The sequence below is a fragment of the Pithys albifrons genome, chromosome 16 (genome assembly GCF_047495875.1).
Source record: "Pithys albifrons albifrons isolate INPA30051 chromosome 16, PitAlb_v1, whole genome shotgun sequence".
Lineage (NCBI taxonomy): Eukaryota > Metazoa > Chordata > Aves > Passeriformes > Thamnophilidae > Pithys > Pithys albifrons.
The window spans coordinates 113,328-128,433 of record NC_092473.1 but is presented as its reverse complement, the minus strand read 5'-3'; the positions used below and the strand labels follow the sequence as shown (position 1 = coordinate 128,433).

The window sequence follows — 15,106 nt, the reverse complement described above, 5'->3', positions numbered from 1 at the left end:
GACTGTGACATCATCCTCACAAACAGGTTTTTCCTTTCCTTTTACTCTGCACTCAGGGGACCACGGTGGCCTCAGCACAGGGGCCAACGAACACCATTCTGTTTGTGCCCCAGGGTGCTGGGTTATACCTCTGGTTTTTGTGGGTTAAAACCAATTTTTCTTTGTATCACTGCATTTGTTGTAGTATTTGTATTAAATTGTAACTCTGATTTATAATCTTTTTTGAATTGGGTTAATTTCTCCTGTCGGTTTACCTTTAAACCAGCACAAAATAGAATTTTTTCTAGGAAGAGCTTTGTTATCACTAATTATACTTAATGGAGACTCAAAAAGTACTTGTCAGACTTTAAAACAAGCAGTTCAAATCTACGGGATGTTTTCTCTGCTGTGCTGTTTGGATTGATTTCTCTGCTTCTCTGGGTCTCTTCCTGGTGTTTAGTAAACTACTTCTGGCAGATAATTATCCTCTTGACTTGCTGTTGCTTCCTACAACTCCACAACGGGAGCGTGGAGCCAGGTGGGGGTGAGGCTCTGCTCCCAGGGAGCAAAGGACAGGACCAGGGCAAATCACCTCAAGTTGTGCCAGAGGAGGTTTAGGTGGATATTGGGGAAATTTCTTTATGGAAAGGGTGGGCAGACATTGAAACAGGCTGCCCAGTCAGTGGTGAAGTCCCCATTTTTGCAGGGATTTAAAAGCCATCTGGATGTGGCACTTGGGGACATGGGTTAGGGGTGGCCTTGGCAGTGCTGAGTAACATTGATTATCTCAGAGGTCTTTTCCAGCCCAGACAACTCTGTGGTTCTATATGTTTGACTGTATAACTCTCACTAAAGGAAGTGCTGGAGACATACGGATGCAGCAGCTTCTTTAGAAGATCAGGGCTGAACATTCTCTGGCAGTTTGTCATTAAACACACCAAGAATCTGTTTGTGTTTTTCAGCACAGGTAGTTTGCATTGAAAATACACTTAATTCTTCTCTGGGGACACCCCCTTGTCGCGGGGGAGAAGCTTGTGTGTCCTCATGAGGTTGAGAGCTATGCTGGAGGTGGTTTGTGCCGCCGGTAGGGTCTCCCATGCCAGACAGGTCTCAGCTGAAGGGTCAGACAAAGTGTGTCCACGGGCAGGATGGGCTCGCCAGCCGTCTGGCAACCATCCTAGGAGAAGGACAACTCCAACCCCAAACCCGGGCAGATGGAGCTCGCTTAGCCCTGTAAGGCCATCCATCTAAGAGAAGGATACTCTGACCAAACCTACGTCCTGAGGTACTCACTGTCACTGTCCAAGCTTGCTCGGCCGTGGCAGATGAACCTCAGGAGTAAAGGGTGGGGCCAGTTCTGTGCACTCTGTGCCTCACCTAAAAAATCCATTGCTCAGGCTTGAAGGGTTCACCCACATTGCAAAGCCCTGTAGCGACAGGCGAGGGTCGAAAACGGCAGGTGATAGGAAGCAGCTGGAAGGTGCAGACCCAACCCTGCATGCAGGCGGGGCAGGATATGGGTCATTGGAGACTTGACCCCGGAGATGACAGTCTCGTGAGGCAGCATCCTGAATGACCAAGCAGCCTTTTCTAAGGACAGCACTGCTTGCTCCACACGGAGAGGGGCCTAGCAAAGGTGGCCTAAACAAAGCTCATCTCCACACCCGGTTGGATAACCGCGGCCAACCGGCATCTTCCATGTGGTCAAACAAAAACAAAGAGATTTCAAAGGACACACCTGCCTGCAAAGGTGTGCTCAAACTAACACTCACATGTTGGAACATCAGAACCATGCTTGATACTGGGGATAGTGGACGTCCTGAGTGTCGTTCTGCTCTAATTGCCCATGAACTGTCACGGCTCAACATCGACATTGCTGCTCTCAGTGAAGTTCGTCTTCATGAGGAAGGGGCAGCCTTAAAGAACATGGTGCTGGCTACACACTCTACTGGTCAGGCAAACCCAAAACCGAAAGACACCTTTCAGGAGTTGGCTTCATGATTAAAAACTCCATTGCCTCCAAACTTGAAAATCTGCCGACAGGTCACTCCGATTGCATCATGTCCTTACGCCTCCTCTACACAACAAGCAACATGTTGTTCTCTTTAGCGTATATGCCCCAACTCTCCAAGCTGACCAGTGGAAAAAGACAAATTCTATACAGACCTGGGCCGCCTCACCCAAAACGTTCCTGCAGATGATAAGATCATAATCCTTGGTGACTTCAACGCCAGAGTAGGTAAGAACTCTGAAGCTTGGAAAGGAGTCCTGGGCAAGCATGGCCTTGGAAACTGCAACGACAACGGATGCCTCCTGCTAGAGTTTTATGCAGAACAGCAGCTCACCATCACCAACACTGTCTTTCAACAGAAAGACAGCCTGAAGACAACCTGGATGCATCCTCGATCCAAGCACTGGCACCTCATTGACTATATCTTAGTACAACAGAGAAATGTCAGTGATGTCCGTCATACTCGAGTGATGCCGAGTGCAGAATGTCAAACAGACCATTGCCTTGTGCATTGCAAACTTAACCTCCACTTCAAGCCCAAACCTAAGAGAGGTGGCATTCCAAGGAGGAGGCTGCAAGTCATCAATCTTCAAACAGCCACAGTGAGAGACAGCTTCCAGGTAAATCTTCAAACTAGACTTAAAGATAATCCCATAGATCCCTCTCTTGAAGCACTTTGGCAACATATTAAAAGTTGCATCCTGCAGACCTCTGAAGAGTCCCTAGGGTTCTCCTCCAAGAAAAACAAAGACTGGTTTGACGAAAACAATCAAGAGATTCAGGAATTGTTGAAGAAGAAGAGAACTGCTCACCAAGCACACCTTGCTCAGCCATCTTGCCATGTAAGAAAAGCCGCCTTTCGTCTTGCATGCAGTGAGCTCCAACAGAAACTTCGAGACATCCAGAACAAATGGTGGCTCCACCTAGCGGAAAAGACACAACTATGCGCAGATTTGGGTACCACAGAGGATTCTATGAGGCCCTAAAAGCAGTGTACGACCCACACACCAGGTTCAAAGACCCCTACTCAGTGCAGATGGTCAACTGCTTCTCACAGATAAAACCTCCATCCTGAACTGATGGTCTGAGCAGTTTCAGACTCTCTTCAGTGCCAACCGTGTAGTTCAAGACTCAGCAATTCAGCACATCACACAACTGGTGAAAAATGAATTGGATGCAGCCCCTACTATGGGAGAGACACTTAAGGCCATATAACAGGTGAAAACTGGCAAGGCAGCTGGGGTTGATGGAATTCCACCCGAAATCTGGAAGCATGGAGGTCAAGCACTCCATGCCAAATTCCACGAGCTTGTTGTGTGTTGCTGGGAACAAGGTGAACTACCACCAGATCTCCGTGATGCAGTCATCATCACCCTGTACAAGAAAGGAGAAAAATCAGACTGCTCAAATTACCGAGGTATTCCTTTGCTCTCCATTGCTGGGAAAATCCTTTCAAGAATACTTCTGAACAGATTAGTACCCACTATTGCAGAAGAACTTCTACCTGAAAGCCAGTGTGGTTTCAAAGCCAATAGAAGCACCACAGACATGGTGTTTGTTCTCAGACAACTGCAAGAGAAGTGTAGGGAACAGAACAAAGGTCTCTATGTAACCTTCATTGACCTCACCAAAGCTTTTGACACTGTGAGCAGAAAAGGCCTGTGGCAGATCCTGGAACATTTAGGATGTGCCCCCAAATTGCTCAAAATGATCATCCTGCTACATGGGGATCAGCATGGACAAGTCAGATATGGCGATGCACTCTCTGAGCCCTTTCCAATAACCAATGGTGTGAAACAAGGTTGTGTTCTTGCACTAACTCTATTCACAATCTTCTTCAGCATGATGCTCCAAAGAGCCACAGCAGACCTCGATGAAGAAGACGGCATCTCCATCCGATATCGTACCGATGGAAGCCCATTCAACCTAAGGCGACTGAAGGCCCACACCAAGACCCTGAATCACCTTGTCCAGAGCTGCTTTTTGCTGATGATGCCGCCCTCGTTGCTCACACAGAAGCAGCTCTGCAGCGCTTCACATCCTGCTTTGCAGAGGCTGCTGAGCTTTTTGGGCTGGAAGTCAGCCTGAAAAAGACAGAGGTTCTCTACCAACCTGCACCTCAAGAAGTCTTCCATAATCCTCGCATCACCATAGGCAATTCAGAGCTTAAGTCAGTCCAGCAATTCACCTATCTGGGAAGTATCATTTCCTCAGATGGTAAGATCGACAAAGAGATAGACAACAGGCCAGCAAAGACATACAGAGCCTTCGGAAAACTCCATAAAAGACTCTGGTCCAATAAACACCTGAAGAAAAGTACAAAGATTAGTGTCTACAGAGCCATTGTACTGTCTACTCTCTTATATGGGTCTGAATCCTGGGTCACCTATCGCCACCACCTGCAGCTCCTCGAACGCTTCCATCAGCGCTACCTCCGTTCAGTCCTAAACATCCACTGGTCTGATTACGTGACCAATGTGTCTGTTCTTGAACAGGCAGGGGTCAGCAGTATCGAGGCCATGCTGATGAGAACGCAGCTGTGCTGGGCAGGGCACGTCTCCAGGATGGAGGATCACCCACTGCCTCCCAAAGATTGTGCTCTATGGTGAATTCGCCACCGGCTGCCGCAAGAGAGGAGCCCCGAAGAGGAGATACAAGGACTCCCTGAAACAACAGCTCAGCCTTGGCCATATTGACTGCCACCAATGGTCCACTCCGGCCTCCAATCGGGATTCATGGAGACACACCATTCACGACGCTGCTGCTTCCTTTGAGAACACACGCAGAGTCAGTCTTGAGGAGAAAAGACAACGCAGAAAGGACCGTTCCTTGCCAATGTCACCTAAAGAGACGTTCTGCTGTGCCTTTTGTGACTGGATTTGCCTACCCTGTATCAGCCTTTTTAGTCACCAGCACAGTTGCAACAAGCGTGGGCAGTGCCCTTCCCAAATCTTCGTTCATGAAGCCTAGCCATGATGATGACACTTAATTATCAAGGCAGCATAGAAAGGACATTATTTCTGTTAATTACTGCTTTTTTACTGGACTCAATTCAAGATATTTCAATCACTTTCATTTGAAGCTGTGTGTGTTCTTGCATGGTGGTGTTGCTGAGGCATGTTTGTTCTCAGACTAAGGAGAAAGGGTCCACTGTGTGTGGTCTCTGTAGGTACTGTTATACAGTTCTACATCTCTAATTTCCAGGTTATGTGTATGATAAGGCTTTCTCCCTCTCTGTACTAGGTGGGGAGGTACTGCAGTGTGGTTTGCCATTTCAGAAGCAAGATTCTCGGGGAGAGCTAATCCCTCTTTTTAGGCCCTTCTTTTGCTATAATTGGGTAAAAACATATTTTCCAACACATTTTCACCCTCAAGAGCCCTTTCTTCAGCTCTGTCTAGATGTAGCAAAAATTCAAACGAAGTGCAGCTTTGACAATATTGCTCCTGGTTTTATTCTTTTAGTCAGTTAAAAGACTTGAAGTTATAGGACTTAGTCTCCCATGGAGTGTTAGCTGGGGGAGACTTGCTGTGGTACAGAGAGAAAATCGACCCCTTCTTCCCCACGTGCAGAGAGGAACAGGTAGAAGCAGGGGAAGAAGGCAGTTGGAATGGGCTGTGGAACTTCTGTCTTTGTAGAGTTTAGTGCTGCTAGGTCAACAGTACAGCAAAGTCAGCTTCAGGGAACCAGGAAGGGTTCTGTATCAGGAGGGAGCCTGGGTGTGAGGGGCTGGGAGGACAGGCTGCCTTACTGAGCCTGTGAAACTACTGTTTTATTATCACAGTATCACAATTACAGGCAAGTCTCCTCCTTTAATGGTCCTTATTATAATAAATCCATGGGTCACTGATCATTTGCTTTTTTAACTTAGAAAATACACTGATTTATCACAGAATCACAAACTGGTTTGGGTTGGAAGGGACCTTAAAACTCATACAGTTCCAACTCCAACACCTTCCCCTAGCTCAGGTTGCTCCAAGCCCCATTCAACCTGGCCTTGGACAATACCAGGGATGGGGCAGCCACAGTTTCTCTGGGCAACCTTTGCCAGGGCCTCCCCACCCTCACAGGGTAGAATTTCTTCCCAATATCCCATCTATCCCTGCTCTCTGGCAGTGGGAAGCCATTCCCTGTGTCCTGTCCCTCCAGGCCCTTGTCTCAAGTTCCTTTCCAGCTCTCCTGGAGCCCCTTTAGGCACTGGAGGGGATTCTCAGGTCTCCTCAAAGCCTTCTCTTCCAGATAAACACCCCCAGCTCTCCCAGCCTGGCTCCAGCCCTCGGGGCATCTCCATGCCTTCCTCTGGACTCTTGCCAGCAGTTTCCTGTCCTACCTGTGCTTGGGACCCCCAAAGCTGGATGCAACACGATCTTACTTTTAATTTTAACATTATCAATATGAATAAAAATTTCACATCCCCTTTATATTGTATTTGTCTGAGGTCCAACTGAGTTTATAATGGTGCTTGGATTAAGACTCTAGTTTTGTCAGAAAGCCAAAGAAGTTCTTTGAACATTGAAGATCTTAACCATCTGCAGTACAGAGAAACCTCTTGCCTGAAACAAGCCATAAATGAGTAGTTTGCAGCAGGATGGTAGTTCATGTGCAGAGGAGGTGGACATCAGGGTAATAAAGAGTGCAAAGCCTTGTCCTGGGAATGCAGAAGCTGATGTGCTGGATCAGGCAGAGGGTCCATCCAGCCTGGTCTTCTCTCTCCACTACTGGCTGAAAGAAAATGTCTGGGGAAGAGCGTTAGGAACTTCCCTCAAGTTCCCTCCTGCTCTCAATCTGTTTCAACCCCCATGAGTATTTACTGAGCCATATGTGGCTTCCACAAATTTAATCTAAACCTCAAGAGATCTATTTTCTCCTAAGAACCTGTTTAGTCTCCCCTTGAACTAGGTGGATTTTTTCCTTTACATACTATCAGAAGTGGCAGATTTTGAAGTGATGTTGTGATTATATGTGCAGATCCATCATTCCAGTCTCTTAGACCAGTCTGAAATGCATTTTGGCATCATGAGGATCTCTCCCCTTCGCAGTGGTAGTGGTGGCAGTTTGGGACACACCAGCTGACACACAAGGCAATGCTATAGAATGAAGCTGGAATAGTCCACCCTTACAGAACTGTAGAACTGTGCCTGTCTGTAATAAATCACCCTCTTTTCCACACTGCGAGGGTCTTTAAGCTCCTGTAAACCAATTATTCCAATGCTTTAACTCTTTGTTTCCTTTGATAATGTTGGTATTGAGGGGAGTTTCTGACCTGTCCAGACTACAGAGACCATTTCACCACCAAGAGAGGAACAACTTCAGCCTTTTGGTCTTTACTGTAAGAAGACAGCTTTATTAAACTCTGTTTTTCAGCAGGTAATCAGTCCAAACTTACACAGTGAGAGAGCAGCTCTCTCGGAGCCTCTTGCTTTGGCAGACCTGCCCCGGGGGATCAGTGTGGTAATGATGTGCTGACAGCTGGGCAGTGAGGGCACTGAATGCCTCTGGTACCCTGGATGCTGGGGGAAGGCTGCAGAGGCCTTCACCCTTTTTAGTTCTGGAGGGAAAATAGAAGCTTTGACATAGAGATCTTCTCAGGTGAGCCTACATGGTCTTGTTTCCAAACCCCCTCCATATAGCAGGCAAGCTGAAAAGCAGGAAAGTCCTGGTCTCACTGGAAATTCCTGCTCCAGCTTGTGGCTGTGTCCAGATTTCTACCACAGAAATTCTGGAATGTTTTCCTTCCCTTTTAACTCCTCCAGGTGTGTAGAAATCACAGGTGTGAGATTGATACACAGGAGAGTGGAGGGATTCAGTTGAGAATGTTCAACAGGTGGTCTGTTTTTTCCTTCTCTCTGGTTTCAAAAGGAAGTTACATCTCTGAGTCCAAGAGACACGTTAAGTGCATTTATCTTTACAAACACAAGATGGTAACAAGTCTGCATGTTTTCTCAAAATGTTGCATTCTTCTTAGTTGTGGAAATGAGTCTTGATTAAAAAAAAACCACTCTGAAACCCACTGCAGCTGTCTGGGCATCACTCAGATGCTGTGTGATCCCATCCCCAAACTCTCAACTTCATCCTCAGGACCAGCTGCCTCTTACCAGCACACAGCTTAGTGCAGGATGCGGTCTTCCTTCCCAAGTCATTCCCACAATCTTGTCAGAAACCCTTAAGAAACAGGGATCAGGTTCTCCTCGCTGCTGTAGAGTGCTTGGAGCTCGTGTTTTTGAAAAAAACAGAAGAAAATGTCTTGTTCAGAGTCATGCCACGCTGAAGTGCCCCCAGGGAGGATTTGACAGGGGTGTTGCACATGTAAACTTCTGCCACATACTCAGTGTCCCAGCAGTGCCAGGGTGGCAAAGCTTGAGTCTCCAAAACATCGGCAATATGCAGTTCCCACCCTCAGTGAGGCTTCCAGGTGCTCTTTCAGAGGCCAAATTAAATTTAGATGTCTGCACAGAAGGGAGAGCTGTAGACCCAGCATGACATGGCATCAGGTGGGCAGAGGTGAGTCAGGAACAGCAGCTGTGACACAGGCTCTGCTGGGCACTGAGTTCTTACCTTTCCAGTCCATCAGGGATTTAGGAATGTTGTTTGCCTCTCTGAAAATACCTCTCTGATTTCTTGGAAGTTATCAGAATGTACACAGCAACAGAAAAATCTCCTCTGCCCTGGCCAGCTGCTGTCTTCCTAATAGCTCCTGAGGAACGTTGTTGTTTGCAGGCATCTCCTGGCATGTGTTTGCCATAATCCAAATTCTGTGGAAGCGAGATGAAAGGGTCTGGGTTTCATATATTCCATGGTGGTGGCATGGTGGTGGGTCTGACACGAAAGTTCTTGGCTGTGCATTAGCAGGGTTCAGGTTCTCCAGCAGTTTGAAGGTAATATATGAAATCAAGAGGAAAAATTTCACAAGTGTACCTGTGCAGAGCATCTCAGAAAACTCCACCAAACTGATACTGCTTTTGAAACTTAAAAATAAACTCCTTCCATGTGAACTTCCCCAAGGGCACTTTTATTCTGACTTTATACATGTGGTGTATGTGGGTCCTTGTGGCTGTGCTCCTGGAGGGAATATACTTTTCTAGTAAACCAAATCAAGTCCTAATTGTAAACCATATAAAAAAATTTTTGGGAGTCAGGTCTTATTCCTTGCCTCTTCAGGTCAAATGGGAGAGAAAAACAGTGTTTGAGCCACTGGATCTGATTGTTAGTATTCTGAGGAAACTAACGGGGGAGGGAGAATGCTGATGCAGCTACGCTTATTTTCCTGCATTTCTGTGTGGATTGCTGCAGATTTCTGTTCCCCAGATAAGAGTCTTTGCAGACTTTAGTTCCCTGATAAGCAGCTGTTGGGCAGTATTACCAGGCTTATGTAGCTGGGGAAAGGCAGCAATCAAGTTTGTTTAGCAATACCAAAAAAGAGGGGTGTTTGGAATGCAGAGAAATTAATTTATCTTAAATTGAGTTTTCTTCTTCCTTCTTAGCATCTGATCTTAGAGTTGTCTGTGGCTGTAGGTTTTATGTCAGGAGATGCTCCCTGGAGTGGAGGAGGTGTTGCTGTGCACTCTCAGCTGGACCATTGCAACACTGGACCTGGTGGAGAAGGAGGAGAGGCTGTAGGTCTGAAATGGTGGGAGACAGGTCCCTCACGTCCAAGTGGATTTCCTTTTCTTGGAGGTGTAAGACATAAATTTAGGTCTGCTCCCCTGGGCAGCAGCTGTGGTGAGCTTAAAGAACCCTTGTATTTTGGCAGTGCCTGAAAATGTTGCTGAGATCAGAGCCTTGTGCTAAGGGAGGCCATTGTCCTGCTCTGCTCTGCCCTGGAGCAGCCTCACGTCAGGTCCTGGGGCAGTTCTGGGCACCACAATATCATAAGGATCTAAAGCTATTGGAGAGTGTGGAAAGGAGGGATATAAGGATGGGGAAAAGTCTGGAGGGGAAGGATCTGAGGAGCAGTTCAGGGAGTTTGTTCAGTCTGAAGAAGAGGAGCCTGAGGTCTGACCTCATCAGGGTCTGCAGTTTTCCTCATGAGGGGTAGTGGAGGGGCAACTTCGATCTCTGCTCTGTGTGAGCAGGAACAGGACATGAGGGAACAGCTGGAGCTGTGCCAGGGCAGGGTTAGGTTGGATATCAGGAAAAGGTTCTTTCCCCAGAGGGTGGTCGGGCACTCAACTGGCTCCCCAGGGCAGTGGGCACAGCACCAAGGCTGACAGAGCTCAGGAAGTGTTTGGACAACACTCTCAGAGACAGGGTGGGACTGTTGAGGTGTCCTGTGCTGGGCCAGGAGGTGGACTCAGTGGTCCTTGTGGGTCCCTTCCAACTCAGGGCATTCCATGGTTCTATGATTAGAGAACACAGTGCCCAAAGCACACAACAAGCAGAAAGTTCAGGCATGAGGGAATGTGATGCAGAGGGGAGGGAGGTGTCTTCTCTGAGCTCATGCTGTGTATTTGCACTAAGCACTGGAGACGGCAGATCTCCAGACTAGAAGCAAAATGTTTCAGCTGCAAATCCACTCTCCCCTCCCTGTCCGGACCTTACAGGTTGGGCATTGCTTCTTGCTGTCGACACAGGGTTAACATGTACCCACTGCTGGGTGAGAAGCTGGAAATCATTCCAGTCCTGTGGCTCCACTGCAGGAAGCTGCGCAGGCTGGTACGATGGCAAATATCACACAGAGGGAAAATGGCAAATGCTTATGGGCTTCAAATCACGGATGCATGTTCTGCTCTCTGATGCCATGGGGATGCACGGAGATTAGATTTGACTCCAAAGCTGCAGTGAATTACAGTCTGGTTATTACAAAAACTTTTGTCAATTACCACTTTTTAAAGCCTGTCCTGCCTGGATTCACATTATCTGTAAGTAAACACAACAGGCTCCCACCCGCTTCGAAGCTGCATGAATTTCCATGGCCAGAACAATGCAGCAGTAGGCTCACAATGAGCCAAGCCCAGTTGAGCTGAACACAGGAAATCAAGTGAGACCTTCCCCAGCTCTCCCTGCCCCATGCACATGACTCCTGTTTTTTGCCTCCCCTCCAGTGCATGCAGAAACACACTATGGCCATCTACCTGTCCGTGCTCCCACACATGGAAACTTGGAGGTTTACATTCTGGAAGTTAACATGGAAAATCTGCTTTCTCTCCTCTTTACAGTTTAGTGCACAGGTGAAACCCCAGCCCCTCTACCAACAATCTCTCCAAGGAGTGTCCCAGGGTTGTGGTCCAGCACCTCTGTATCCTGGGGTCTCATCTGGGAGTCTCCCAGGGGTTGTGCTGCAGGATCTAGTCCTGCTGATCCCACAGTCCCTACTCAGGGGGATGCTCCTAGCTTAAACCATGTAGGGCTCCAAGTCTGGGCAGCACCTGATTCTCATGTTCCTCCAGGTGTAAGGAGTTAGATGCCCTTAAGATGTCCTGGAAGAGCAGCATCCTGTAGACCTTCTGTGGGCATTCTCTAAGCTCTTCCCATGGCATTTTGAAGTGTGGTATTCTATCAACTCCTCTTACATGGTAACTTGATTCTCTTTTATCTTCAGAATCTCTCTCATCTTTGTCTTATTTCAGGAGCTTCAGGCAGCTTTCTCCTTTTGAGGTAATAATTCCCAGTTTTATGCTTTATGCTGAGCCTTCTGGTACAAAATTGCAGTTAAACTCTTGGAGCCATCTGTAGGACTGGGCAAAAATGGTGTTATGTTGTTGTCTAATGATGTCATTTGTAGTCATCTCCAAATTTGTATAGTTTAGTCTTGCATTAATTAGAGCAAAAGTCTCCAAAGCTTCTGTCCAGAAATCTTACAATTCCATCTCCACTGCCTGTATTATCAACAATGCAATGGATAGAGGACACTGCTTTATATCTAAAGACATAAAATCCTTTAAATTATCTGCCTTGATGCAACAAAGGTTTTTTGGTGAGTTAGGGATGACTTAGGCAGCTTTTTCCTACCACTAACTCAGACCAATCTGCATGGGACAAAAGGGACCTGTCATCTTTTGTACTTTGGAGGGTACAAAAGAGGTTTGCCAGGATATATTTTAAAGCTGCTTTCTTTTCATGCTAAAAACAGTAAAGATTTGATTGTCTTGATTGGAAAAATCTGTATTTGGCATAGAGGAAGCTGGTGATGACAGGAGATAAACAGATGGTGAAATGGGATGATCACAGAATGGCTCTAAATAGGATCTGATGAATGTTGAAGGGGGACTGCAGGAGCAGGGCTATCACCCAGGCAGCCCACATGCAGCAGTTCCCCTTTCCCTACACCTTCCAGGGTCCCTCCCTAGCAAAGGAGACCTTGGTAGCATCTTCCCCATTTTCTAGGGCCTCTGCATTGCCAAAAGAGCAAAGCACAAGCATAGTCTCCCTTTTCAGTGATCTCCCTGGAACCCTGAGATCTCCACCTCTCCCTTCAGACTTAACACATCCGGCTCTCAACAGAAAATTTTTGAGGTTTGCCTTGGCACTGCCAGGAATTCCTGTAAGAGATGTCAGTCCCTCCTGGAATACTGGAAAGGATCGCAGCTTTCTAAAGGACAGGAGGTTTATGACATGAAAAAACAGGCTTTTGTTCTCTAAGTACCAAAGCAGAGGAAGGAATATATCAATTCACAGATTTTTTGGGGTTGGAAGGGACCTCTCAAGATCATGGAGTCCAACCCCTCTGCTCAAACCGGATGTTTGATGTCATTTTCCAGGACCACATCCAACTGGGTTTTAAATATCTCCATTAATAACTCCACAACTTCTCTAGACAACTTTGTTCCAGTGTTTGACCACCCTCACAATGAAAAACCAAAGTGCTTTCTTGTGTTCAGATAGAATTTCCTGTTTCTTAATGTGTCCATTGCCTCTTGTCCTGTTAGAGCTGTTGTAAGGTAGCTCTGGAAATACCAGCCTGGCTGGAACTACTGGCAGACAGCCCTCTTCTACCATCTCCTGAGCTCTGAGGCCTAGCAAAGGGGGGAACCTTATGTGCACTGGGATCTCATCCTCTCACTGCCATTTGACTTGTCCCTAAAATGTAAACTTTGAGCTTTGTCCTTCCTTTTCCCTTACTGTAACCATGAGCAAGGTTTTATGGTCCTTCTCTTTGCTTCTGCAGGAAGAGCTGGCTCATGGGTCGTGGGAACAATGCAAGGTGGAGACACGGAGGAAGATGTAAGTTACTATTCCACATGTCTGTAGAGCTTCTCTAGCAGAGCTTTAGAATGCCAGCTGTCATGTGAAAGGGAGGAGGGAGACAGAAATACAAAGATTTCTAGTCTTAACTGTATTAATTAAACCTTATTAGCCATTTGTGCTTCCAGACAATCAGATCCTTATGTACCCAACACTGTCTGTCTTTTAACTGACAGCACACAGGATGGAAGGGCTTCTGACCTCTGATGTGAAGCTTCACTTCAGTGAGGGAGAAAATTATTAGCAATAAGCGCTTCTAGAGAATCAGAGCCTTGTGTCTGTCAACTAACGGACAGCCCACAGGTTGGAAGGTTTTGTGACTTCTAATACAAAGCCACACTTAAGCCAGAAAAGAACTTTTCTCACAACAGCTCCCGAAATAACATTAATACAAATATGTGACAGTTATTGTGGGTTCTGCTTTGCCCATGATAACGTTCAGCTGCAAGATTGTATTTAATTGATTATAAAAGACCCCAAAAGAAACCAGCATCAAACACATTCTACAGAGACAAACACACGAAACTTAAGTTACAATACAGCAATGTATCCCATTTTCACAACAGACAGAAACTAGGAACAAAGAACTACTAACTAAAAACACAGCCACCTAAAACACTTATCCAGACACTCTCTCAATAACATAAGACAACAAAATATCTTGCACACCACTCTCTAACACAAAGCAAAAGGAAAGAACAGAGCTGCTTCTTATCAACATACATGTTGAAAAAGAAACTGCACATTGAAAGTGGAGCAAGTTACTGTAGTTGCAAAACAGAGCTGGTCTTAGAAAAGTAAGAATAGCAAAAAGCAATAACCAATATAAAGTAGCAAAGTGTGAAGCAAGTAACTGTTATTAGTATTAAGGTAGCAAAACACATTTAGTAAAAGAAATGCTTATAAAGTGAGAATCAAAGTAAGAAAGGAAGAAAGTAAAGTTAAGAAAGTAAAGTTAGAAAAAAATTAAGAGAGCACATGGTCTCCTCACCCCTACATTGTTCTGGACGAGCTGCAGCAGTTACCCTCACAGAGACACTGGCATATTTCCCTCACCTCTGCTGGAGTTTAAACTCCAAACACTTTTTATACCTTTTCTTTTCTTCCATGTGGTTTGTGTGGCTAAGTCAATCTATTGGGAGGGTGATGGTGATGCCCTGAGGTGAGGTGGGCCCTTGAAGATATCGCAAAAGAAGGCCGTGCTATGTCTTTAGCACTCCATCTTTTGTTAATCTTACCAGTTTGAAAGCCCTTTGTCCTCTGCTTGGAGCATCTCTCCAGGGGTGCTGAGGCATTTCCCTCAACCCCTCAGGCCTTATCAGGGCCATCACCCTACATCAGCCCTCTCTGCAGCTAGAGAAACACCTTTTTACCTACTGAATCCGCATTCCCCAGGCCTGCTTTTCTCCTTCTTTCCTCTGGCTGTGCTCTCTCAACAGCATAGACACAGATTTCCCTATTTTTCCTGTGCTCTGGGAGTCTCATCCTACAGTGCAGAACTAGTGGCACACAGGCTACAGGAATGCTGTTAGTGAGCTCTGGGGGCAGATTGCTGGGAGGTGGGATCAGTGCAGTGCAGCAGGAGTTAGGTACATGGACTAAAAACATGCTCTAAAAACATGTGCCTTGGACCCTCTCCAGGGCCTGTACTGGCAGCATCAGTCATCCAGATGATGGGACAGGGTTTGTCCCTTGGGATTCCTGCTGTCCCAGGGCTCCTGGCTTTGCATCGGGTTATGGTTTATGTGGTAAGCAGACAGAGTCTAAAAGGCACACATAGGTTTGTACAGGAGGCACTTGTTCTATGTCTGTGCCCAGCCTTTGACATCTGTGGGCAACCTTTCTTGTCTCGGGGCACACCTGAGTTTTTACATCTGCACTAGGCAGCTGAAGCCAGCTGCTGTGATGTGGTTTGCATCCATACAGGAAGCTCTTCC

General features: G+C 46.5%; 1 protein-coding gene across 6 annotated transcripts in view; it reads left to right on the top strand.

The window, feature by feature from the left end:
- Nucleotides 1-15,106, top strand: part of CLUAP1 (clusterin associated protein 1) — a 71,026-nt gene that overhangs the window by 53,955 nt on the left and 1,965 nt on the right. For all 6 annotated transcript variants that reach the window (XM_071571396.1, XM_071571395.1, XM_071571392.1 and 3 more), the window contains one exon: nucleotides 13,093-13,148. In XM_071571396.1, the coding sequence (XP_071427497.1) occupies nucleotides 13,093-13,148 (56 nt within the window). The remainder of the gene's footprint in view (nucleotides 1-13,092; nucleotides 13,149-15,106) is intronic.